Source organism: Nomascus leucogenys, chromosome 15 (genome assembly GCF_006542625.1).
Source record: "Nomascus leucogenys isolate Asia chromosome 15, Asia_NLE_v1, whole genome shotgun sequence".
NCBI lineage: Eukaryota > Metazoa > Chordata > Mammalia > Primates > Hylobatidae > Nomascus > Nomascus leucogenys.
Window position 1 is genome coordinate 32,504,434 of NC_044395.1, and position 26,930 is coordinate 32,531,363.

The window sequence follows — 26,930 nt, forward strand, 5'->3', positions numbered from 1 at the left end:
GTTGAGTACCAATAACATAATGCAGAGGGGGACATTTTGTTGCACTGACAATATGAAACAGATTTATTTACCAGAACAACCTGTTGGTCCCAAGCGTTGCTAACCAGTGTACTTTCTAAGTTTCAGAATTAATACCAAAGAGATAAGAATAAAACTCAGACCTTCTTCCAATAGGTGGGGCTGGCATGAGACTTCTTGAATGAATCAATAGACAAATGAATAAACAAACTTACTAAAGGCACTGTTTGATTCTTGTCTCAGGCATTCCATAAAATCCTGTAGATTTTATGATGTGTTGACCCCGTGTTCTACAAGTGTCAATGAAGAAGCATCTTATGGGAAGGAGTATAAACAGTAGTTCAATATTTGAGGGACTTTAAGGAGGTATGGAAAGAGTCTGGGAGTGACTAAACTATCCAATGTCATCGAAATAAAGCAATGAAGAATAAGAGTAATTTTTGTTGCTTTATTAAATTTTTTCTCACAGAATTCTTTATAAAAACATCATGTCCCTAAAATGTCATTCAACATATATGCACACCTTCGATGTATAGGACACTGATCAAAAAAGACAGAGAAATGTGTCCCTGGTGTTTTGTTTTTGTTCTGTTTGTTTTTAAAGGCAGGGTCTCAGTATGCTGCCCAGGAAGGATTCAAACTCCTGGGCTCAAGTAATCCTCCTGCCTCAGCCTGGGACTACAGGCACATACAACCACACCTGGCTTCATGTTCCCGGTATTAATACAATGCCAAAATATTTAAAATTCTGAAAGGTAAACTCAAATATCTTAAGTTTTACTTCACTTACAATTTCAATAATGCTGAAATTTTGATTGAATATTGTGTTTGTAGTGCTGTCTCTTTTTTGTTCATAAGAACAAAAGCCTATCATTCTCTTAGTTTCTAAAAAATATATGTTCATATGGTTTAGATACATATAGTCATATAAATATGTAACACAAAACAATGTTTTTTTGAGTTGTAAATAAATAAAAATTTTAAGGAAACCAAATCAAGATAAAAGTTGAAGTTATAATACATTTAATAAATTAATTCTAAAGTTTAGACAATGTTTTTGTTCTTCTTCATGAAAGAAATGTACGAACTGTACCCTTGATTGTACTCCTACAAATAGGACACTTTCTTAAAGAAGGAGCACAATCTTTGCATACTACTAGATGACCACAAGGAATAAACACTATGGACACTTCTTTGTCCATACACACTTTACATGTTCTTTCTTCTTGTAGTCTCCGCAATTGTTCTTCCACTGGTAGATCTAGAAAGAGAAAAGAATTTTCAATAAAAGGCAATTTGCTTCTTCAATGACAAACTAAGATAATAAAGACAATGTTTTCTATTGATTTAAAATATTAATACTATTACCTGAAACATCTTCTGTGGGAATATATTTTATGTCCTGTTGCACTAAGGGAGAAAAAGAAAAAGCATTACTATGACAAGTAAGGTTAATATTTAGCTACAGAATATATTTTAAAAATGAACACTTTAGACTTTAGCCAAATACTCATGTCAAGGCAACAGAAGTCTTTAATCTTTTTGTGTAATTAATATCTATAAATTAGATTGGTGTTTTTTTTTGAGACAGAGTCTGTCACCCAGGCTGGAGTGCAGTGGCACAATCACAGCTCATGGCAGCCTCTACCTCTCAGGCTTAAGCCATCCTCCCACCTCACCCTCTTGAGTAGCTGGGATTACCAGGAATACACCATCACAAATAATTTTTTAAAAAATTTTTTGTAGTGATGGGGTCTTGCCATGTTGTCCAGTCTGGTTTCAAACTCCTGGGCCCAAGCAATCCACCTGCCTCAGCCTCCCAAGGTGTTAGGATTACAGGCATGAGTCACCACATTCAGCCTGAATTATTTTCAATAATCATAAATTATTAATAACAGCATATTTTCAATTGACTTAGAAAATTTAAAAAAATAATTTTCTACCACTCACCAAATAAATGCTCATATAACACAGCGTCAGCTTCTTGCAGAGAGTTTCTGAATACAGTGGCTGCAATATTTCCTTTTACTAAAATCGTATCAATCAATTCTCTTGCTTGTAAAGATGTCTGTGTCTTCTGTTTAATAACATCATGTTCTTGTTCATTAATAATTCTGGCAGTTAGTAGACTATCCAGGATTGGAATTACACAAGTCAAATGTTGAAAAAGTGCCTTTCTATTCTTCCGGATTAGTAATAAATCATCTTTATAAAAAAGAAAACAAGCATAAACATGTTCAAACTCTGCTCACAAATTTCCTTCCAGTCCTATATATATAACAGAATAAAAACTATCTTTAATTCATAATCAGTAAGGCATTGATGTTGATTGCTAGGTTTAGGGGTGTCTCATCTCTTGTGCTTCATAATAATGTTGTTATAGTTATAATGCAGGGTGCAGTGGCACATGCATGTAGCACCAGCTACTCAGGAGGCTGAGGCAGGAGGATCACTTGAGCCCTGGAGTCAGAGACCAGACTGGGCAACATAGCAATACCCTGTCTCAAAAAAATATAATAATAATAATAATAATAATGCTACTTATAGTAAGGACTAACATTTAGTGAGCACTCCGTTAAGAACTTTACATGCATTGATTCATTTCATCTTTACAACAGCTCTTTGAGGTAGGTCGTAATAGCCTCATTTAACAAATGAGAAAATGAAGCCACAGTGAGGCAAGTAAGTTGCCAAAGGACACCACAACTAGCAAAAATCAAACTGAGGTAGTCTGGTGTCATATACTGTGCTTTCAATCATTTGGCAATACTGCTAAGCCTTTAACCAAATGAAACTTAGAACCCATTAAAATTGATGTTTCAATTCAATCTAGTCAAATTGGGGAAAGACAAAATCAAGAGAATTAAAACAATTTTTTCTTAAAGTATCATTCTTCCATAAAATTTCTTTTATTATTTATTTATTCATTTTTAAAATGGAGTCTTGCTCTGTCGCCCAGGCTGGAGTGCAGTGGTGCGATCTCAGCTCGCTGCAACCTCTGCCTCCCAGGTTCAAGCTATTTTTGTGCCTGAGCCTCCTGACTGGTTGGGATTACAGGCATGTGCCACTACACCCAGCTAATTTTTTGTAGTTTTAGTAGAGATGAGGTTTCACCATGTTGGCCAGCCTGGTCTTGAACTCCTGGCCTCAAGTGATCTGCCCAGCCCAGTCTCCAAAAGTGCTGGGATTACAGGTGTGAGCCATTATGTCTGGCCATAAAATTTCTTTAAAATTCCATTTTAAGTTGAAATTTTAATTATTTCTAGAAATTAGACATATTGCCATTACCTAAATATTTTATAGTAAGCAGGGAAAGGCAGTAACAGCATTTTGAATAATAAACCCTATTTTTCAACGACTACCTTCTTGTCCTACAAGATATCATCTAATTCTCCTTCAAGACCTAGATTTTGTATCCATTGGTAAAACATTTTATATTTTAAAACTGCAACTTTTTTATCTCTTTGAAATATAACTTATGAATCTAAGTTTATTAATTTTCATATAGCTTACCATAATCCATAAAGCTGTTTCTAAAAAATAACTAATGACAGAGGCTGAGCTATCTGAAGAATTGTTTTGGGAGAGAGGATTGTTAGATTTTAGATACACTGACTTTGTCAAGTGATAGGACTCATAAAAAGAACCATTTAAGAAAGAATAAAAAATGGAAAAAAGAAAACCTCAAAAATCAAAAACAACAACCAGAAAATAAAGATGGTGCTTAGTCAAAAAGACAAGGCTAAAGACATATTTTGAAAATAATTGAAGCTCTGAGAATAAATGAGATAAAGGGTCAGGAGCTAGAATAGTGTCTGGCACAAAGTTAATGCTCCAGAAATATCTGTTGAACAAATGAACAACCAAGCCGTAGTTCTATAATTTAAAGAGTAGGAATGAAAAGTAATAGTGAGAGGGGTAGAAGACATAAAACTTAATATATTTTGGTAAATTATCTATATTAGCAAAGTAGGGATATATTAGAAAATAAAAATACAAACTTGGTGTTGAAGTATACTAGTTTTTCAATCCAAGATTTATTTTTGTAATTATACGTAACCTAATATAATGCATTCTCTGAAATTCTTAAGATTTCTAAAATTTAATTGCTAGTAACTGAGAAAAAGTCTCATTTCAAAGTTGTAGACTATATTCTGGTTTGTAAGTTCAGAAGACTTGAGTATACCTTTGAAGCATATTATTATTTTTCTTTTTGCTTTTCTTTTTTTTTTTTTTTTTTTTAGACAGAGTCTTACTCTGTCACTCAGGCTGGAGTGCAGTGGCATATGACCATAGCTCATTGCAGCCTCAACCTCCCTGGGCTCAAGTGGTCCTCCCACCTCAGCCTCCTAAGTAGCTGGGACTACAGACACATGCCACCACACCCTGCTAATTTTTATATTTTTTTATATAGACAGGGTTTTGCTATGTTGCCCAGGCTGGTCTCGAACTCCTGGGCTTAAGCAATCTGCCTGCCTCAGCCTCCCAAAGTGCTGTGATTACAGGTGTGAGCTACCACACTCAGCCATATTATTATTTTATTCTGGGAAAAAAAAATATCTTAAATTGCATCTTTATTTATATCCCTACTGTTCTTGGGAAACTATAACATAATCATTAACCTAAATGTGTTTTCATTCACTCACTCAGAACATAGACTACATGCAGGCACCATACTATGTAGCAGAGATACATATAATGGTGAGGCAGAAACGCTAAGGGCTCTTTTTGACAATGTAAATTATTATATATTGTTGACTTGAAGTCATTTCTGGAGACTTTTCTGATCGTCTTTGAAAGAAATATAAATATTTTATAAGTGGATAGTTTTAGATTTTATGGAGCCTCTCAACGGTTGTGGAGATAAGTGTTCTCTTCTTTGAGCAATTGTTGGCTGATGACAAATGGCTACCACTAAGAAGGCTACAGGAAGGACATACTTGCCTAATCTTCACAGAGAAAAGAGAACTTGATGAGCAGAGAAAAGAGAACTTGAAGCTGGGCAAAGGTTAACTGTGACTGTATTGCTGCTACACTAGTGGTTTATAGACTGAGTAATTCACACTTTGGTGAATGTATGATGCTATATCACTATGGTCTGATAGGTTTGTCTGGGTTGGGTCAGAAAACAAATCCATCCTCATGGGCAGGGTTGGATTTATCCCTAAATGAAGTGGACAATCTGAATGTCAATCATCCTGTGAAGAAATAGATCCCAGCTGGCCTTGGACAAGGATAAGGAGAAATCTTTGTTCTCCTTCTGAGCTTTATGAATATTTTGGGGCCTGAGTTTTGATAAAGGAAAACATTATTGGGACATTCCTAGTGACTTGTGTAAACTTGCCAAAGCTACACAGAGATGAACCAGAAGCTAGGCAGAGAGATTTATGAGGATGAGCCTGGGGGCACTAAGAGAGGCCACATCTAGTTGCAGCTGTAAATCGACATTTGTGATATAATTCCCTTCTGTTTTCCTTAAGTCTCCAGTAAGAGCTTGTTAAAAGTTGCAGTCTGTTTTCAGCTGTGTTGAAGGGACTTATAGGTCTGGTCCATGCTTGGGAAAGGAGAGATCAGCACTTCTTTTTGTCTAGGACAGAATGATGATAGCAGTCAAAACAGCCAGATGAGAATGGATGTGCCCAGAAGAGTTTTTGTGAAGGGCAATAGAGAGCATAGTAGTGGATAAGGTTAGTATGGAAGGACATGAGCAACTTATCCTAAGAGATTGTGAAACAGTATCCTAGGACTTGCCTAAATAATCGACAGATGCTCTGAAAGACTCAGTTCTTGTGTGGACGGGTAGGGGACTTAATAGTAATTTGTGGATTAATGTATAGTCACAGGCTAAGACATGCTTTTATGCTACTGTTAAAATTAATAACTGTCCAGCCAGGCACGGTGGCTCATGCCTGTAATCCCAGCACTTCGGGAGGCCGAGGCGGGCTGATCACTTGAGGTCAGGAGTTCAAGACCAGTGTGGCCAACATGGAGAAATCTCTTCTCTACAAAAAATACAAAAATTAGCCTGGCATGGTGGCAGGTGCCTATAGTCCCAGCTAAGGGAAGGAGGCATGAAAATTGCTTGAACCCAGGAGGCAGAAGTTGCAGTGAGTTGAGATCATGCCACTGCACTCCAGCGTGGGTGACAGAGTAAGACTCTGTCTCAAAAAAAAAAAAATTAATAATTGTCGCTGATCCCACCCTGATTTACTCCAAAGGGGAGTGAGAAACTAGCCTGGGATTAAAAATGTGCCATGATGCAACAAGGATTCCATTTTTAAAGCGTTAAGAAAAAAAAAACATGCCATGAATGCATAATTGGACACAACGTCAGCTATCCACAGAAAAAAATACGAGTTAAGGAAAAACAGGAAAAATACTTTTGTACATCATATATTTTTGACTTGTGAGCAACTCAAATATATTTGAATATGAATAAATTTTTCAGTATTTGAATTCAGAATACTAAACATGAAAAAAATCTGACTGGATTGAGTATATTTTCAGATATACTAGATGAGTATATTTTCCATAACGTATAGACTGATATCAAATGCTTATGAAAATGGACTGTATTAATAAATCTACATACTTGATTCTTTTTCCTCAGTTGCTCTTTCTCTCTCCTCTTCCCTTATTTCATCTTCTGCATTGAGTAAATCTAACACAAGATCATTGACGAGTCTATAATTCTCTCCAGTTGCTAGGATTTTTCTTTGAACTGTCTGTTTTACCAGGCTTCTACTAAAGCCCATTTCTACGGCAGCATTAACCACAGGAGTATCCATCATGATTGCATCTTCTGAATGGTCTTCTCCAGGTTCAAAACGAATAACTATATGGAACAAAGAATTTAACACATATCAGGATAGCCTGTATATTTCTTAAAAATCGAAATTTGAAATGAGATCAAAAATTGAAAGTTTTTATAATATTAAAAATGTAAAACCAACAAAATGTATAGGCATTATTTTATATGAACATTGTTAAACTTAAAATGATATACACATTCAGTCATCAAAATAACAACTTGGAATATTGTACTTAGATGCAAAATACACATTACCTGTCATAACTGGATATACATATGTGAGCAGGAGAAGGAAACAGAATGGCAGGGATTACCTCCCAGTAGAATTGAGATTATTTTTCCCTATGTTGAATGAACAAATGAGCTTTCAATCAAGAATAATTCACATATTTTTCAGAGAGGCTATTGTTATACAATATTGCTTCCTTGGAGTTCATTCTCAACAGTGCAATCAGAGTGACTTTTTAAAAACACAAATATGATGTGTCACACTTCTTAAATTCCATCAACAATTCCATTGCTCTTAGGATAAAATCCAAAATATAAGTGTCTTACAAAGTCTCATACAATCTGAACCCTGTTCACCTCTTCAGCCTCATCTCTTGCCACTGAATCATTCGCATTCTGCACTCTAGCCCAGAAGTCACAAACTGATGGCTCTAGTGTCAATTCTGCCTATAGTGCTGACCACTCATACAGCTGGCCTGCTTCCCTCATTTATCTCTTAGCAACTCCTACTTCTGGCCATATAGAAATTTGTTCAGTTCTTCAAAGGTGCCTATTCTCCTTTGTCACTTCGGTCTTTCACATGCTGTTCCCTCTGCCTGGAATCCTCTTTTCTTCCATTTGTCACTCGGTTAACTCCTCCTCTGCCCTCGGATTTTCTGCTAAGACAAATACTTCCTTGGGAAAGCCTTTTCTGACCCTCCAAGTCTGGATTAATTGTCCTTTATGCACTCTCATATTACACTTTACTTTTGCTGCCATATCCCTTTCTCCTGTCTGTGTTATTTGTCTGTTTCCCATAGATACATGAGACCAGGAGTTACGTTTATCCTGTTCTCTATTTTTTTTTCTTTCTTTTTTATTATTTTACTTTAAGTTCTAGGGTACATGTGCACAATATGCAGGTTTGTTACATATGTATACATGTGCCATGTTGGTGTGCTGCACCCATTAACTCATTTACATTAGGTGTATCTCCTAATGCTATCCCTCCCCACTCTCCCCACCCCACAACAGGCCCTGGTGTGTGATGTTCCCCTTCCTGTGTCCAGGTGTTCTCACTGTTCAATTTCCACCTATGAGTGAGAACATGCGGTGCTTGGTTTTCTGTCCTTGCGATAGTTTGCTCAGAATGATGGTTTCCAGCTTCATCCATGTCCCTATAAAGGACAAGAACTCATCCTTTTTTATGGCTGCATAGTATTCCATGGTGTCTATGTGCCACATTTTCTTAATCTAGTCTATCATTGATGGACATTTGGGTTGGTTCTATCCTGTTCTCTATGCTTTCCTCAGAACAGGCGATATACAATATACAATAAATATATACTGAATTGAATTGAACATGAGATAATGGAGTAGAGGAGCTTGTACAAATATTAGCTCTATCACATTTTAGGTGTAAGGTGATGTACAAGTCATTTAACCTTTCTGAGCCTCAGGGTCCCTATTTAAAAAGGCGACTAACATGTTCTATCCTTTCCCTTTCACAGAAAGAATATGTGAGCAATCTAATATCGTAGTACATCTGTTCCCACACTGGCCCAAGAACAAGGGTTAGGCTGGATGTATGCAGTTTGTTAAAACTATACATGCCTGAGCCCCACCTTTAGATACTCGGATTTAATTCGGTAGGTCTGAAGTAGAAACTGGAAATCTGTCATATTTTTTAAAGTTCTCCAGGCAACTCTGATATGCACTGAAGTTTGGGAAATACCAACACAGTATATTTGAAAATGCATTCATTGTAAATTATAAATCAATATAAAGGTACATTACTATTATCAACTTTCAAATGACTCTATTTAAATGCATTCATTATTATCCATTGTACTTACTTGATGACTCTGCATTTTCATCTCCTGGGCTGTCTGATGTGGATAGCAGCTGCAGAAAAAAAAAAAATATATATATATATATATATAAATTAGAATATAAATCTTATCTTACCCATTGCAATGAAAATGACCCAACAGACATATTTTATTCAATTTGTTGCAAACTACTTGCTTACTGGCAAAATAATTTTTTAACCAAAAACAATATTTCATTTATATTTGATAGTTATTCCCTAGGCCATAAAATAATAGAGTTTTAGTGTGTGTATATAATAACAAATAAAACCCATTTTCATTAAGGCAGGAAAAGGACTATACCTTTTCAATAATCCATGTGACAATCAATTTTCCTTTCATCCACAGGTCTTACCTACCCTGGGTCATCCTTTGGGATAAGTTGGACCCTATAACAGTTTCATTGCTCATGGCTAGGATGGGTTTGACCATCAAACTATTACTTAAGTTATTTGCTTTCCCAAGAAGTTTAGAAAAAGCAATAAAATTCTCTTTCTCAGATCTTTTGAAGGAAAATTTATATAGTAAAACTGTTAAATACTACTATCCCAGTCATTTTTTCTCAAACAGTTTGATTTATTGCAACTTGATTGAAAAACATCACAAGTGTCATTATCAGGAGACTACCATTTATGGATCTATTTTTCTCCAAAGAATAATACTTTCTAAAATCATGTCAGGTTTGATAAGAAAAAGAAAATGTATTTCTAAAACAACTCTTGTCTTTTCACTAAAATAGCACTCTCTGTAATTATCAGAAAGCAATCTCTCTGACGGCAACCAATATTTAAAAAAAGAACTTTCCATACCTGTTCAAGTAGATGAGGGTAACTGGCTTGAACTTGACGGATGAACTCCTGTCCTTTAATTCTTATCAAGTACTCACACCTAAAATGTAAATAAAATAAAATTTGAGGGTTTATTTATACAAGTGAAATGAAAATGTAATAACATAAATTTCTCATCTCTAGGTGTTTATTCCATTTCAAATCTGGTTGTTTGCGCCAAATCACAGAATCATTTAAGATCATTTATTCTAAACTTAATGTTAGAAGAATAAATACATCCTAGCCCACTGGGAACTGATTCTATTGCATTGCTTTCAAAAAAAATTTTTTTTTCTAAAACTAACCCGTAAGTATCCTATGATAGGATTCAAATTTTTTGTGTGAATTTTTAATTGTTTTGTAAGATGCTTCTCATGACAGTTAACATTTTTCATACAGGTTGAATGTTTTACAAAATTAATATTTTCATATTTGCCAAGATACATTATGCTTCTGCTAATTTTTTTTTTTTAGACAGAGTCTTGCTCTGTCACCCAGGCTGGAGTGCAGTGGGATGATCTCAGTTCACTGTAACCTCCGCCTCCTAGGTTCAAGTGGTTCTGGTGCCTCAGCCTCCTGAGTAGCTGAGCTTGCAGGTGCCTGCCACCATGCCCGGCTAATTTTTGCATTTTTAGTGGAGATGGGGCTTTACCATGTTGCCATACTGGTCTCGAACTCCTGACCTCAAATGATCCTCCTGCCTCAGCCTCCCAAAATGCTGGGATTACAGGCATGAGCCACTGCACCCGACCACTTCAGCTAATTTTGAAAAGCACTAAAGGTTTATCTTAATTTGGGCAGGACTAATCCAGCCATTTGTAGACTGGATAGTTCAAGTGAGTATAAACATACATATAATCAATTTACTCTTAATATATTGTGAAGTATAAATATTTCAAATGAGTATAAACATACATATAACCAATTTACTATTCATTTAACATATAGGGAATGGTCAGAGGTATTGCAATGAAAGGCAGGTCGATATAAGCAAGAGGAAGGCGATTACTAGTAATCTACCAAGGCTCAAGTGGACAAGGGTCAAGAGCCTCTCAGTCTACTGAGGTCAAGTAAGGCCATCTCTCCTCAGAGCTCTTAGCTACTCTCTTCAACTCTTCTAAGATTCTTAAAAACACACTGATGTTGGCCGGGCATGGTAGCACCTCAAACTCTTGAGGTCAGGAGTTTGAGACCAGCCTGGACAACATGGTGAAACTCCATCTCTACTAAAAATACAAAAATTAGCTGGGCATGCTAGTGTGCACCTGTAGTCCCAGCTACTAGCGAGGCTGAGGCATGAGAATTGCCTGAACCCAAGAGGCGGAGGTTGCAGTGAGCTGAGATCACACCACTGCACTCCAACCTGGGCAACAGAGCCAGGCTCCATCTCAAAAAGAAAAAAAGAAAAAAAAGTAATCAAAATAAGTTAAGATGCCACATTTATTAATCAATATTAACCCATTTCCCATTTAGAAAAAAAACAGTGCAGCTTGTTGCCAGTGCAGTATTCTCAGGACAAATGGGAAATGGTTGGAATAATAGCAAAAGTTTTGACCATGAAAAAATGTAATTGTAGGCCACATGATTTCGATGAAAAAGGAGAATGTAAAAAAATGTCTTTTTGAAGCTGATATTTTAGTTAGTACATTAAGTTTCTTACCCACAAGATAAAAACCCACACTTGCAAGCTGATCAGGATTAACTAGAACACTAGGTGGCCGTTAAACAATCAAAAGGGTAACACATCACATGAAAACGCTGCATGGCAATTAAAACAGATGAGTCTATACTTACCCTGACTACCCAATTTAATATTGTAACCTGCCTAGCATTTCTAAACTCCTCTTCATTCTTTTTATTGATTGTACTTATTTTCCAACATGCTATAGAACTTTTTTTTTTTTTTTTTGAGACGGAGTCTTGCTCTGTCGCCCAGGCTGGAGTGCAGTGGCACGATCTCGGCTCACTGCAAGCTCCGCCTCCCGGGTTCATGCCATTCTCCTGCCTCAGCCTCTCTGAGTAGCTGGGACTACAGGCGCCCGCCACCACGCCCGGCTAATTTTTTGTATTTTTAGTAGAGACGGGGTTTCACCGTGGTCTCGATCTCCTGACCTCGTGATCCGCCCACCTTGGCCTCCCAAAGTGCTGGGATTACAAGCGTGAGCCACCGCACCCGGCCTCTCATGCTATAGAACTTATTCAAGTTTTTATTAGTTGTCTGTTCTCTTCTGCTATAATACAAACTTAGGAGACCAGGGGTCTTTGTTTTGTTCAACTGATTTTATGCACCCAGAACAATGCCTGGCAATAGGTGATCAATTATTATTGAATACTGAATGAATGGAAATATATCCAAGACATATATTGACTGAAAAAACTTCTGAACTAAATATAATATTTAATTTCTGTAAAATTGTGTACATTTATTTCTATATGTATATGTATTTATTTCTATATGTATATGTATTGTATACATTTATTTCTATATGTCTGGAGGGATGTTCACTAAAATGGTAACCATGCTCATCCTTAGGTGGTAAGATTTCTGGACATTTTAATTTTCCTTCTCTGTGCTTTTCTACAATGTGTGACTTTGTTTTTATAATGAGCATGTATTATTTAAATATATATATTTCTTTAAAAATTAAACAAAAATCCCCAAATCTATTTCTTCGTTGTATTAAGTCCATCAAAACTTTTGAAGTAAGTATTTTGCTAAGTAATCCATCCTAAACTTATTCACAAATATATATTTGGAACAGAGTAAAGTAACAACTGATTTCAGGTAAACACATATAAGCAATCTCATGATAATCACAAGAATTTGCAAAGAGAATTTCAAAACAATTACCTTGGAAACCACTTGGCATGTTCCACCCATGGATCATCTCCAGATTCCCAACACCTGAGTCCACCATCACAGCAAAAACATTTGACATCATCACTGTTACCTAAAATTAATTTTAGACCAAAACTTATGAATACACATAATTTGCCCACTAAAATGTATAAAATAAAATATATTTTTTTTAATTAGCAGATTCAGTTTCTTACCGACATAATAAAAACCCGCACTTGCAAGCTGCTCAGGATTAACTAGAACACTAGAGGGCCAGTTAAAGAACGTTTTAAAGCGGGCTGCATGTGTCTGCATGCTCAGATTAGAAACTGTGTATCTTGAAGTGTCTTGAAGCTGATTTTCTATAAATGGGCATTTGGGAAAATGTCTCAGGTGTTCTGACATAGCATTATCCTTCGGTTCCCAATTGCTCAATTTTCCACCACAGGCAAAGCAAGCCACCCTGTCTCCAGGTCCTATGTAGTAAAAGCCTGCTTTTGCCAGATCTGTTGGCGACAGAAAAGTCAATGGCCACATCTGAAAAGTAAGTAATCTGGCATTTTCGTTATTCATTGCACAGTTGTAGGAACTTCTCATCAAGGCAGAAAAATCTTGATTTGCTCTGGAGTTTACGGGATTTGATGGAAAGCTTGAATAAGAGCCACTGAAATATCCACTGTTTTCTGTACCCGGAAATACTGAGTGTGTGGAATTTGTTACTGAAGAAGGAAAAGGCTGAGAGGTAGCTTCCAAGTTGTTAACTGAATTTAGACTCTGAACGAATCTGCAGCTAGGATACAACTTTTTATGCTTTTCAATAGGACTGTCTCCTCTTTTCCAGTTATCCAGCATCAGGCCACAACAGAAGCATTTGACCTTGTCATTCACACCAGTGTAATAGAAACCAGCACGAGCGAGACTCCTTTCTGAGACGGGAACCCCAGCAGGAAAAGTGGAATACGTAGACATTCGGTACAGTTCACACGACAAGTCGTATTTCAGTTCAAACGTGTTGGCGCTTTTCATCAAATTTGATAAGAATATGCTATTTTCTACTATGTTCATAATGAAATGAATGGGGAAGAAAAGGGACTAGCCTTTCTCTGGGGAGGTAGTTTTGTGCATGGCTTTGCTTTTATTAGTTTTAATACTAGGCTGAAAAGCCAAAATGAAAAATTTTTATCATTTTTATTTCTATGCATTTAGAGTTTCAACATGGAGATTCTAAATCCTATACTGATACATTTTAAGGAAGAAATACACAATTGCACCTTTGTATAATCTTTATACATACAATGTAAACATGATGCTACAGAGTAAGCTGTGTTGAAAATTAAAACCCTTCACAGAAGAGTAATGTGTATTAAGCCATCAGGATGCCATTTAATGGCAGGCATCTCCGCAGGTAGGTCAACTTCTCTAGGCTACTAGAATGTTTCAGTGGCATTCAATCAACCTGAAGATGTAATGTGTGACTCATGAAGCTTCTTTTCATGGTGGAAAGCTCTGCTCTCAAGTGTTTCACAGCAAAAATATTCAGAATATGTTTATTTTGCTTTTTGGAAATTGTGAAATTTAGTGGCCAGGAAAAAAAAAGCACAAGACCTACCTCAAAGGAGGAAAAGAATACATTACCATATTTCACTGATTCTAAGATGGCTATTTTAAAACTTCTGTTATCAAGAAGTATTTTATAATTAATGGCATATCATATTTTAGTTAGCAGCACTTTTATTTCTTAGAGGTATATAAAATAATGGTACGGTTTACAATTGAAGACATTTTGAATTCAGTGAAATATGATATATCCCCAATTTTTCTCCAATTAGTCATTTTTTTCTTTCTACGATCTTTCTAATAAGGAGAACAAAACAATCTAAAATTTCTCTCCAAATAAAGAGCTTTACTAGTAACAGGACTGGCTAACACATCTTAAAACCTGGTTTCAATATTAATTAAATAATAGTTATTTCCCATAGATCATCAGGAATATGATTGCTTAAGCATAATGATACTATTAGATCTTACACAATTAAATATTCTATTTAAAATAAATCATCAGAGATTAATGTGTTTGTTCATTTGGTCCTTTGGACTCAGCTTCATGCTGTTGAAGCAACTCAATGTTGACATTTTTTTATTCTAATAGTATACTTGGCTAGAACGTGGAGATGTCCTCTGTAATTATGGTAGACAACAGGTGCTGCAAACAGAGACTCTGCCCAAACTACCAATAACAAAACTGAACTTCATTGCTATATTCAGGTTACTTCTGGAAAAACAGAATCATGATATAGATTTCATTCCCTTGGTTAAAAATGTTCTTAAGATAATTTAGATACGGCTGTAAACTAAGACTTTTCAAAGATTTTAAATTTTTTGTCCCCCTCAAAGAACTAACATTGTAGAGTTATTCAACTTATCACCTACTGAAAACATTTTTGAACTTTTGTTTTTCTAAATGTTTCTGAAGCCAACATCAAATCTACTCTGATAGTGGATTTATTTTTTAAAACAGTCAAAAGTTACCAAATGCCATCTATAGGTTAAGATGGATAATCAAATTACATCAATGTAGTTTTGGTCAGAAATCATTTCAGGGATAGCATACCTTGAACCAGAATTTATCGTGACAAAAATATATAATAAATTTACCATTTCAACAGTGGACACCTTGCCCAAATTCAGAATGTCTCAATTATGACTTACTAGCCATTAGTAAAGAGGTTCTGAGTCAATAATACTAGCAATGACCAATAAGCAAGTCACTGTGGCTTTTTTTTTTTTTTTTTTTTTTTTTTTAACCAGTGACTTGCAACCATGGTTTCCTGGATCTCACAGATGTTGGGCTTTTCGACTGCAGACTTCAATGCTTTGTTTCCAGGTGGCAGGAGAAACGTCACATCTCATTACCAATAATTATTTCCCTCAAAGGTAAGTAATTGTATCTAACGTCAATGTTCCTTTCCCTGGCCAAAAATTTTACACATTGTTAAAAAAATCTTGTTTGTATTCATCACTATCTTTATATTAATTTTCTAAGTTTCTTCATTTCCTAAAATGTAACCTTCAACCATCATTCTTATCCTCGTTATTCTCAGAGATAACAGCCCATTTAAACAAACTTTTGGACTTTTAAAATATCAGTGGCCTTGTAAAAAACTGGATAATTTCTTGACCAATCATCAGATTTATCTTTTTACTTCCTCTAAATTTGTTGCACCTATCAAAAAGCTTTGTTCTTGATTTTTCTTTGTCACTGTAGAAGTATTTTAATGTGTCAAAGCTTTCATCTGCATGTTTCTTTAATTTGCAGTGGATTGATTATTAGCTCTTTGTTTGAAATAACTGTCACTCATTTTAAAATCTTTCCCAAACACAGGTACTGTTTCTATTCTACATAATGGGAGAATACGCCAGTTGGAGATTGCCTGGCCAACTCTGAAAAAAATGCTTTAACAATATGCCCCAGCTAGAATCACTTCTCCTTTACTTCCACAAATCAAATTCAGAATCTAACTCATTATAGTTATACCTTATACAACTTGATCATGTTTATAAAATTAACATTCTTTGGATAGTAAAACACCAGTTAATACTTAATTTGTTTACCCATGCACAAAACTACCTCCCGAGATTAGACTAAGTCCCTTTAAGGATTTTAGGTCTCCATTTTGGGATGTTTTGATTTACAGAAGAAACTGAAAAAAAAAAATCTAGAAGAAGTTGTTTTTCTCCTTTGTAAACCTGTTCAAAAACAAACAAACAAAAAGACAGTTTTAAAAGTCAAACAATTCATGGATGGAACACAATGACTTTTTAAAAAAAACATTTTCTCCAAAATAGAGCACTAGTAATTACTGATTGTTTACCATGTATCAGGTGCTTTACTGGGCACTGTAGAGGCCAAAAAGAGATAAAAAACAGAGGTCTCTGCCTGATGCAGTGGCTCACACCTGTAATCCCAGCACTTTGGGAGGCCAAGGCAAGTGGATCACTTGAGGTCAGGAGTTTGAAACCAGCCTGGCCAACATGGTGAAACCCCATCTCTACTAAAAATATAAAAATTAGCTGGGTGTGGTGGTGCGCGCCTGTAATCCCAGCTACTCAGGAGGCTGAGGCAGGAGAATCGTTTGAGCCTGGGAGGTGGAGGTTGCAGTGGGCCGAAATAGCGCCACCGCACTGCAAACTGGGTGACACAGCAAGACTCTGTCTCAAAAATAAAATAAAATAAAACCCAGAGGTTTCAAACTAGAAGACATATTATGTTTGGCTTACATAGGATTGCATTATAGTACTTTACTAATTTCTTATTTTTATTTTGAAATTTATTTATACTTAGAGAAAACTTACAAAAATAATAGTTTCTGCATACTCTGCACTTAGCTTCCCCAAAGCTAACATCTTACTTAATTACACTGCAATTAAAGAAACCAGAGAATTCACATTGCACCATGCTGTGGATTAATCTGCATGCCTCATTTGAATTTAATCCAGTTTCCAAATCCATTTTTTTCTTGGACCACAGTATTTTTAAATCTTACCTTTAATTGCCAACATGTTGAAATGTAAGAGACTTCCCATCACATTCGAGATTCCAAGCTTCTCTTGAAAAATCAAAAGATCTAGCAACACTGGGCCTATAGTCCTGCAGGGCAGCAATCAGCTAGAGCTGAGTAGCAGCTGTGCCCTTTAGAGAGGGAATGTGTTCTCTTTGATTCCCTGACACTGGGACTGACTGTTCTGGTAGTCTCCGCTAACAATAACAGTCTAGCAATAACAGACTGTTGCTATTTGTCATTGAACTGGCACTATTGTTTTTCTTACAGCAGAATTATGAGGAAAGTGAAATCAGTGTAACACATGTGTCTATCAACAGTAACAAAAATGAAAAGTAGAGGAAAAGGACATGTTTCGAGAAAAATAGGAGAACTTTTTGTCTTTGTGGAAAGGAAGGATATTCCTTCATATCAAATATGTAAACAGAGTATGCTTTCATTTAAAAGAGACACCCCACAAGGCCTCATGCCACGGATCACTCCTGTAATCCCAGCACTTTGGGAGGCCGAGGTAGATGGATTACTTGAGCCCAGGTGTTTGAGACCAGCCTCAAACTGGGTGACTTGGCAAAACACCATCTCTACAAAAAAACTCAAAAATTAGCCAGACATGGTGGCACATGCCTGTGGTCCCAGCTACTTGGGAGGCTGAGGCAGGAGGTTCACTTGAGCCCATGAGGCAGAGCTTGCAGTGTGAGACTGCATCACTGCACTCCAAACTGGGTGACAGAGCAAGACCCTGTCTCAAAAAAAAAAAAAAAAAAAAGAGAGCGAGAGAGAGAGACACTCAGATTTTTTCGCATTTATATCACCTCCATTTGAGTTTGCAAACCCCTTACACAAATCTTATCCTAAAGAAGCTTTAGGTCATGCGTGGTGGCTCACGCCTGTAATCTCAGCACTTTGGGAGGCCAAAGAAAGCAGATGACTTGAGATCAGGAGTTCGAGATCAGGCTGGCCAACATGGTGAAACCCTGTCTCTACTAAAAACACACAAAAAAAGCATCAGGCATGGTGGCACGCACCTGTAGTTCCAGCCACTCAGGAGACTGAAGCAGGAGAATCACATGAACCCGGGAGGTAGAGGTTGCAGTGAGCCAAGATCACGCCACTGCACTCCAGCAAGGGATATATATGTGGAAATTTAGGCAACAACTATACAATAAATATACAAAAATATGCCAAGATGTCAACCCTAGATCACTTCAACCTCTGTCCTAATCATTTCCAACACCTAGATGCAACCCTGCAGACTGGGACCAGCATCACTTAAGACTCCTTCGCCATCCTTAGCAATTCCTTTTAGACCCGCTCAGCTCCCTAGCCCATCACCCTATGCACCTCTTCTAAACCTTCAACACCTTCCTCAGATTTCTCCACTGCACTCCATCTCATTTTCAGTCAATTGCTTTGCCTTCTGTTTCTCAAAGAAAAGAGACATCATTGAGCAGGAACCTTCTCACATTCTCATATCCAAGCCGTTTTGGCTCACAACCTACTTGCTGCCTCAGTTAAAGACTTGCCCCCTTATGGGATCCTACACTCTCCTACTGCCTCAGAAATCTTGTTCTTAGTCCCATCCCCTCACTGCTTCAACTCTCATTCCTCTCACTCTCGAGTGGCCCTTTTCCTTTCACATAAATGTGCTTAAATCTATCTCAACTTTCAAATGAAAGAAATTTTTATAATTCTCTTTCGGCCGGGTGTGGTGGCTCATGCCTGTAATCCCAGCACTTCAGGAGGCTGAGGCGAGTGGATCACGAGGTCAGGAGATCAAGACCATCCTGGCTAACATGGTGAAACCCCATCTCTACTAAAAAAAAAAATTAAAAAAATTAGCCGGGCATGGTGGCAGGCACTTGTAGTCCCAGCTACTCAGGAGGCTGAGGCAGGAGAATCGCTTGAACCCAGGAGGTGGAGGTTGCAGTAAGCCGAGACTGCACCACTGCACTCCAGCCTGGGTGACAGAGTGAGACTCCGTCTCAAAAAAAAAAAAAAAAAAAAAAAAATCCTCTTTCAACCCCACTTTCCACTCTAGCAACTACTCTGTATCGCCCCTTCCCTTCACAGCCAAGCAAACTGGAGATGTGTGTATGGTTAATGTCTCCATTTTCCCTCTCCCATTTACTCATTAAGTCAGCATCACTTAAAACTGCTTTTGGTACTAATAACACCAATGGCTTTTTGCTAAAACCAATGGAAATGTTTGCATCTGACACTGGGACACACTTCCTCTTAGAAATGTCCCATTCCCTGGGCTTCTCTGATACCAAGCTCTTGGGATTTGTCTTTCATTTCTAGTGGTTCCTTCTCAGATTGGCTCAGTCCCCAGCCTCTCCTCTTCTGACTCTTTCGTTTAACCTACCAAGAAGGCAACCTCCCCAGTCCCAGGGCTGTTGGGCATCCCTACCCTTTGGGCATGCAGCACATCCATTTCTCTGACACTGGAGAGCAAGTGTACTTTTTCTTTCTGCCTTCCCCTAGACAGTAAGCTCTTTTAGAATGGCAACTATTAATATGTATCGTCTCTGTACCTGCCCTCCCACTCATAGCATCTGCAGAGCTTGGCATATAGGGTAGACACGAAGACTTACCGTTGAAGAAGTAAATGTTAGCAAACGTGACTGAGCCCCGAGTGACCACAGTACTTCTATCGATTTTACATTAATGACCACAGAGTCAGCTCAGTGATTGATTAGTATCAGGCTTTGGAGTCAGACATCTGGGGTGCCCAATACCAAACAGTCCGGTAACCAGAAGCATGACCTTGCACAAGTAAATCTCCAAGAGCCTCAGTTTCCTCATTGTCAAATGGAGATAATTATGGTACCTGCTTCTTAAGATTATGATAACTAAACATGAAAAATACATGTAAAGTCTTCAGAGAGAAACCTAGCATATAGCAGGCAGTTAGGTTTTAATGTTAGCAATAAATAATACTTAATGTTAGCAATAAATAATAGTAAATAAAGTCAATATTTAATATTATTGTTACGTTAGCATCAGGTACATGCCTTCGACGATGTATTGATCAGAGTAGGAGCACTAATAGGTTTCCATGCTGATCACCAGGAAGACAACCAAAAACTGCTGTCTTCCTACCACCGCTTGGAAACATGCCTCCATTTGCTCATTAAACATTTTACTTCCTTCCTGTGCCAGAGCTCTGCGTTAGGCTCTGTCCTGAAATTTATTTGGCACCAGCAAAGGCCCAGTGAAAACTCTTGGCAACCGAATCAAAATGCCACAGCTTCACAATTCCACTGGCTCACTCCAAACGTAAAATAGAAATTGAGCACCTGGAACCTAACTAGAGCCTGCCTTTGGTCCCTGGTGTTTGATAACTGCGCCCCACCCACTGACTCTTAACCTCTGCAGCGCCCCGGGCTCTAGCCCTAAGCGCCTCTCGGCCAGCCCCTGGCACACCTCTTACCCCAGGAGAGTCGCGCGCGCGCGCGCGCGCGCACACACACACACACACACACACACGCACACCAGCCTTCCTTGCCCACCTGCTGCACAGAGGCCGACGACGCATGCACCAGCAAGGACAAGCACAGTCTTTTCAAGCGACACCTGTCGCCCGGCCTGTTCCGTGCCAGAGGGCGCGAGTCTCACACTGTCTTTTAAATGCGTCACCCAAATCCCCACCCCTATCCGTACCAGGCGTTCCGCACTCCTCCCAGTGGTTTGCATGTGCACTGGTGCTTTCCTTTTAGGACTTAGGGGAACTCCAGCGGTAATAACCACACACACTTCCTCTTAATCAGTGGCCTGGCAAACCCACTCGGGGATTTCCATGACCCAAAAGCATGACTCTTAACCGTGGCATATCTGCTTGGCATTTACTGAAAGACGTTTGCTTCACTGCTCGTGGGTCAGAGGAAATCTTGATAACAACCCATATAGAGAGGACGATCATTGCTCAGCCTGCCTGGAAAAGGTCAATATGCCCTGTTCTGCACCCTCCATCCGCCATACACTTTACACGTAAAAAAGGTTAGATTTTTCAATCTTCTGCTATAGCTGCAGAAGTCCAGCATTTAAAAAAAAGATCGAAACTTTGTGAAATCTTTCTATTTATTTTTACTTTTTGTTCTGATCAAGAAAGTAAGAGGTGAAAGGAAATGTAGGGGTATGTGAAAAAAAAATCATGCAGTTCTCCTTTGCAGTTTATTTTTACCATTTTAAAGATTGAAATTGCTTTATTAATTTTCTGTATTGAAATACTTTTTGTTTGGTTTGGTGAGTTTTTTTTTTTTTAATAAGGAGGGTGGAGTTGGCTACCTAAAAAAATCCCTCCTTTATAGCCTTTGATCTCACAGGGCAGGTTTCTGAGTTGCAGTGCCATTCTCGTGGAAACCTGACATCTTTGAGTCTAACTGCACTGCCATATTTTCCTCAACGTTCTCTAAGTCGTAAATTTAAGCAACTTTATCTGAGAGCCATCCATACCAGGGTAACAGATGGATTTAGAGAGCTCATCTGATTTTCTATCTTCCAGTAGATCAAAGACAATTAGCAACCAGAGGTAGAGCCCATAAAGATTATTTGGGACTTCATCATTCTGTGGAAACAGCATCCAGTGCATTCTGCACACAATTGGACTGAGCTGAGGCATCTTCTGGTTTAGGAGGACTTGGCTGTCCATAGCAGCTGAAGTTCCAGCTGGAATTATTTCAGAAAGACTAAGTGTATTTATCATATGGAGATTTTAATCCACATTTGAGTCTGCTTCAATCAAGACTTTCTAAGCCATTTTCAACTCACTCCTGAGATTATTGAAAATAATCTGTGGGCCTTACACATTTTTGATTATGTACTCACCAGAAGAATTTCGAAAAGCTCTGCATTCCCTTGCCCATTTTTAACTTAACATTAAAACATAAAGCTCTTGTACATGTCAAGAATCTACAAAATGTAAACATAGATATTTTCGGAAAAAATTGATAGAGCACTCTTTTAAATGTATTTGATGGATCCTAATACCATAGTAATTTGACATACATGATCATCCATGAAGCAATTATCAGGTCATCTTTAATAACTGAAAATATTTTATCATTGCCTTTTGTCATTGAACATTCCAATTCCCCTACAGAATGTTAATACATGTTTATACTGAACATCTTTTATGATTTCTCTGTCACATATCTCTGAAACAAATACATATTATAACTTGAAATCTATTTTTTTTCTCTGGGATCATAAGGATCTAAATTTAAAAAAAAAAAAAAAATTCCTCTTTGACCAGGCATGGTGGCTCATGCCTATAATACCAGCACTTTGGGAGGTGAAGGTGGGTGGATCATCTGAGGTCAGGAGTTCGAGACCAGCCTGGCCAACATGGTGAAATCTCATCTCTCCTAAAAATACAAAAATGAGCCAGGTGTGGTGGTGCACGCCTGTAGTCCCAGCTACTTGGGAGGCTGAGGCACAAGAATCACTTGAACCTGGGAGGCAGAGGTTGCAATGAGTCAAGATAGTGCCACTGCACTCCAGCCTGGAACAGAGTGAGACTCTATCTCAAAAAAAAAAAAAAAAAATCCTCTTTGATTACATTATCATCGATCTTGTTTTCATTACGTTTAAAGCATAATTGGTCAAGATAATATAAAAATATTGTAAATGTTAATAACTGTATTACAAATACAATTTAAGGGGGTGGCAGCTTGTATTTTAAGCAAGTTTTTCAAGTGTGCAGTCATGAATATTACCTATAGCTATAACATGTTAGGGTTCAGCACAGATTCTGTTCCTTTTTTTTGTTTCTACAGATATAAATGTTGTAAACCCTATTTCACAGAAATAAGTAGATAAGTAGATAGGCCCAGAAGAAACATTATTATGGCAATTTTTTCACAATTTAAAAAATATATTTTATATTCCAAAAATCATTTAGTGATCTCTAATCGAAATATGTAATTATTTATCAGTAGACAACTCAATTTTGTTGAAATTGGTGGTTTAGAAACCATTGAACTTTTGGTACCCAGATAGAGTTGACAGAGTTAGCAAATTAAAACAGAGAACAACCAGTTAAATTTTGATTTAATATAAACAATGAATGCATTTCTAGTATAAGAATGTATTGTGCAATATTTGGTACCTAGCTATACTAATAAATTATTCATTAGTTATCTGAAATTTAGATCCAATTTGGTGTTCTGTATTTTACCTGGCAACCCTATACCCAGATATTAGAGTCATTCATTTTCTCAACACTAATACCGATCGATTATTTCAAATCATCCAGGAGGTTTCTACACCCAGAGAAATATACCATTTTAAAACTCATGATAGGTGAGAGGTGAGCCTGTCTTTTAAGAGAAGACAGAGAACCATTGTGAAAAGGGAGATGAGAAGACAAAACAACCCTGGCAACCTTCACAGTTCTTGTTTTCAAGCAGATCAGTTTTAGGAGAAGCTACATATGGAAGTTGAGGGTCAGACTATTAATTCCTTAAAACTATTTGAGCTCCCCCCTCCTTGTTGGTAAGTCTTTGTAAACACCCAGGGGCACACTTACCCCAGTTTAAAGACTATGGCTGGCCAGGCACATTGGCTCACACCTGTAATCCCAGCACTTTGGGAGGCCGAGGTGTGTGGATCACCGGAGGTCAGGAGTTTGAGACCAGCCTGGTCAACGTGGCAAAACCCCATCTCTACTAAAAATACAAAGATTAGCGGGGTGTGGTGGCGGATGCCTGTAATCCCAGCTACTCAGGAGGCTGAGGCAGGAGAATTGCTTGAACCCGGGGAGGCAGACGTTACAGTGAGCTGAGATCTCACTACTGCACTCCAGCCTGGGAGACAGAGCAAGAATCCATTGCCAAAAAATAAAAATAAATAAAAACCATGGCTTAAGAAATCCCTGAATTGACTGAGTCCCACGTTTTTCAAATTGGTCATGAGAGCTAGGGTCAGGCCTACTAGGTTGGAAGCAAATTAACATGTCTCCTTTGCAACATTTTGCACAATTTAAAAAAAAATGGTTTCCCTAGATAAATGTGTATGGGCAAGCACTGTATGTATTTGTTCACTGCATTATTCTAGTACTAGTAGAGTGTCTGCTCAAAGGTGCTCAGTAAACCTTTGTTTACTGACTAACAAAAATGGAGCCAATCTATCCAAACTATCCACTTGGGCTTTCTCTATTCTAAACCTGCATCCACATCTTTAATGGTGTAACGTACCTTGCATTTTCTTTCTAACTCTTTGTATATCTCACATACTTTGTAACAAAAACTCCTCTTTTCCTTTCAGAATCCAGCTGTTATCCTTGCCAGGGACCATGCTAATCTTCTTGGTATGGTTCCAATTTTAGTATATGTGCTGCCAAAGCAAGCACAGCCTAAATATATTTTCTTCCAAATACTCTTTTATTTTCTTCCAAGCCAGTGAACTCCAAGCTCCAAATACTCTTTTCACGACAGAAATACATAAGGAAACCTTTGAGGAAAGTGACAAGGTAGACACATACTGTATAGCCATTACTATTTTCAGTTTTCTAGGTTTGTTTGTTTGTTTGTGGTTTTGTTTTTTTGTTTTGTTTTTTCATTTTTATTTTTTTGAGACACAGCCTTGTTCTATCACCCAGGCTGAAATGCAGCGGCACAATCTCAGCTCACTATAACTTCAACCTACTGGGCTCAATAGATCCTCCCACCTCAGCCTCCTGAGTAGCTGTGACTACAGTCATGGGCTACCATGCTTGGCTAATTTTTGTATTTTTTATAGAGACAGAGCCTTGCAATGTTGCCCCGGCTGGTCTTAAACTCTTGGGCTCAAGTGATCTATCTGCCTTGACCTCCCAAAGTGCTGGGATTACAGACATGAGCCACCACACTTGGCCTCTCGGTTTTCCAGTTTTTTTCTACTGTCAGTGTATGAGCAAGGTATGAATGACAGAGTTTTTCACCCCATTCCTGGCTTGGAACTCTGACAATTCCTGAGAGTGGTATGCTCTCAATATCCTATTATTAAATAATCAATTTAAAAGTATTTTTCCCTTGGGGGGAATTATTATTAAAAATATTTTTTCTCTGGAGGGAATTTCACATAATGTTGTAACAACTTTAGTTGTAGCCTAATGCTTTTTCACTGTAAGTTTTTAGATTTTTATGTATAAAGAAACACAGGAATCTAGAACTGAAAGTGAAAGTGAAATCTTACAGGGAACATGCTGTTCTAATTCCAAAGCAAATCTGAGAATCCTTGTAAATGTTGACAATTTCCTGCTCTGTTGATAACTTTATAACATCTTGCAAATAAAATACAATTAGACCAGCCTTGAGTAAGTGCTAATGAAGATCAAATTTACAAAGAAACCTCCTCTAATGTAAAGATTTAGTCAAGATGATGAAGTTTACCCCTCATAAATCGTGGCTTACTTTATTTTATACTGATAGTATTCTAATAAAATATAATTGATATCATGTAAAGTACACAGATATTAAAAGTGTATAGCTTTATGATTTTGACAAATGAACGTACTCAGTTAACTATCAACCAGATCAAGATCCAGAACACCTTCCATTACCTCAGAAAATTCTTTCATGCCCTTTTCCAGTCAGTACCAAGCTGTAATGCCCCCACCACCCTTCCCCCCCACAATCACTATTATGATTTATCACCCTAGATCTCATTTGTTTGTCCTTGAACTTCATACAAATGAAATCATATGATGTGTACTCATACTGGCTTCCTTCACTCAACGTATTTCTTAGTTTCATCAATATTGTAATATGTATCAGCAATTTGTTCTTTTTATTGCATAGTAGTATTCCACTGTATAAATATACCATAGTTTCTTTTTTTTTTTTTTTTTGAGTTGGAGTTTTGCTCTTGTTGCCCAGGCTGAAGTGCAATGGCAAGATCTCGGCTCACTGCAACTTCCACCTCCCGGTCAAGAGATTCTCCTGCCTCAGCCTCTTGAGTAGCTGGGATTACAGGTGCACACCACCACGCCCAGCTAATTTTTTGTATTTTTAATAGAGATGGGGTTTCATCATGTTGGCCAGGCTAGTCTTGAACTCCTGACCCCAGGTGATCCACCCACCTTGGCCTCCCAAAGTGCAGGGATTACAGGCATGAGCCACCACGCCTGGCCTACTATAGTTTCTTTTTCTATTTTCCTGCTAGTGTACATTTGTCTTGTTACCTGGTTCAATCCCTTGTGAAAAGAACCTATAAACTTTTTTTTTTTGAGACAGAGTCTCACTTTTTTGCCCAAGGTAGAGTGCAGTGGTGCCATCTCAGCTCACTGCAACCTCCACCTCCCAGGTTCAAGTGATTCTCGTGCCTCAGCCTCCTGGGTAGCTGGGACTACAGGCTCCTGCCACCACACCCAGCTAATTTTTTGTACTTTTAGTAGAGATGGGGTTTCACCATGTTGCCCAGGCTGATCTTAAAGTCCTGAGCTCAGGTGACCTCCTGCCTTGGCCTCCCAAAGTGCTAGGATTACGGGCATGAGCCACCATGCCCAGCCCAGAGCCTATAAACATTTTAGATTTTTTTTCTTTAATAATATAGATGAGGTCTGACTATGTTGTCCAGGCTGGTCTCAAACTTCGGAGGTCAAGCTCAAGTGATCCGCCCACCTCAGCCTCCCAAAGTACTAGGATTACAGGTGTGAGCCATTGTGCCCAGCCCATTTTAGTTTTTCTTTTGGTGAACCCATGAATTCTTCCTGTTGGCTAAATACCTGGATATGGAATTGCATTGGGTAGGTGTATGTTTTATTTTTATTAGAAACTGCCAAAAGTTTTACAAAGTCTTTGCACGATTTTACACTCC

The 26,930-nt window shown here is 37.8% G+C and overlaps 1 protein-coding gene and 1 non-coding gene across 2 annotated transcripts; both read right to left on the reverse strand.

Moving 5' to 3' along the window:
- Positions 1-446: 446 nt before the first annotated feature.
- Positions 447-20,732, reverse strand: BIRC3 (baculoviral IAP repeat containing 3). Its single transcript, XM_012495907.2, has 10 exons — positions 20,645-20,732; positions 16,255-16,320; positions 12,789-13,687; positions 12,586-12,685; positions 9,717-9,795; positions 8,893-8,941; positions 6,611-6,853; positions 1,969-2,223; positions 1,387-1,428; positions 447-1,279 (listed from the first exon to the last, which is right to left on the reverse strand). Exons 3-10 carry the CDS (start codon positions 13,636-13,638, stop codon positions 1,086-1,088), a joined length of 1,812 nt encoding a protein of 603 aa, XP_012351361.1. The 5' UTR covers positions 13,639-13,687; positions 16,255-16,320; positions 20,645-20,732; the 3' UTR covers positions 447-1,085.
- Positions 20,733-24,376: 3,644 nt separating this feature from the next.
- Positions 24,377-24,483, reverse strand: LOC115830508. The gene has a single exon (XR_004026061.1). It is a non-coding gene; the product is annotated as a U6 spliceosomal RNA (small nuclear RNA).
- Positions 24,484-26,930: the final 2,447 nt, after the last annotated feature.

Bases quoted from the DNA above. Each gene is read 5' to 3' on its own strand.
- BIRC3 (XM_012495907.2), bottom strand. From the start codon at position 13,638: ATGAACATAGTAGAAAATAGCATATTCTTATCAAATTTGATGAAAAGC. The intron at 2,224-6,610 runs GTATGTAGATTT...TTTTTTATAAAG, and splicing joins AACTGAGGAAAAAGAATCAA to ATGATTTATTACTAATCCGG. The intron at 1,429-1,968 runs GTGAGTGGTAGA...TTTCTCCCTTAG, and splicing joins GTTATATGAGCATTTATTTG to TGCAACAGGACATAAAATAT.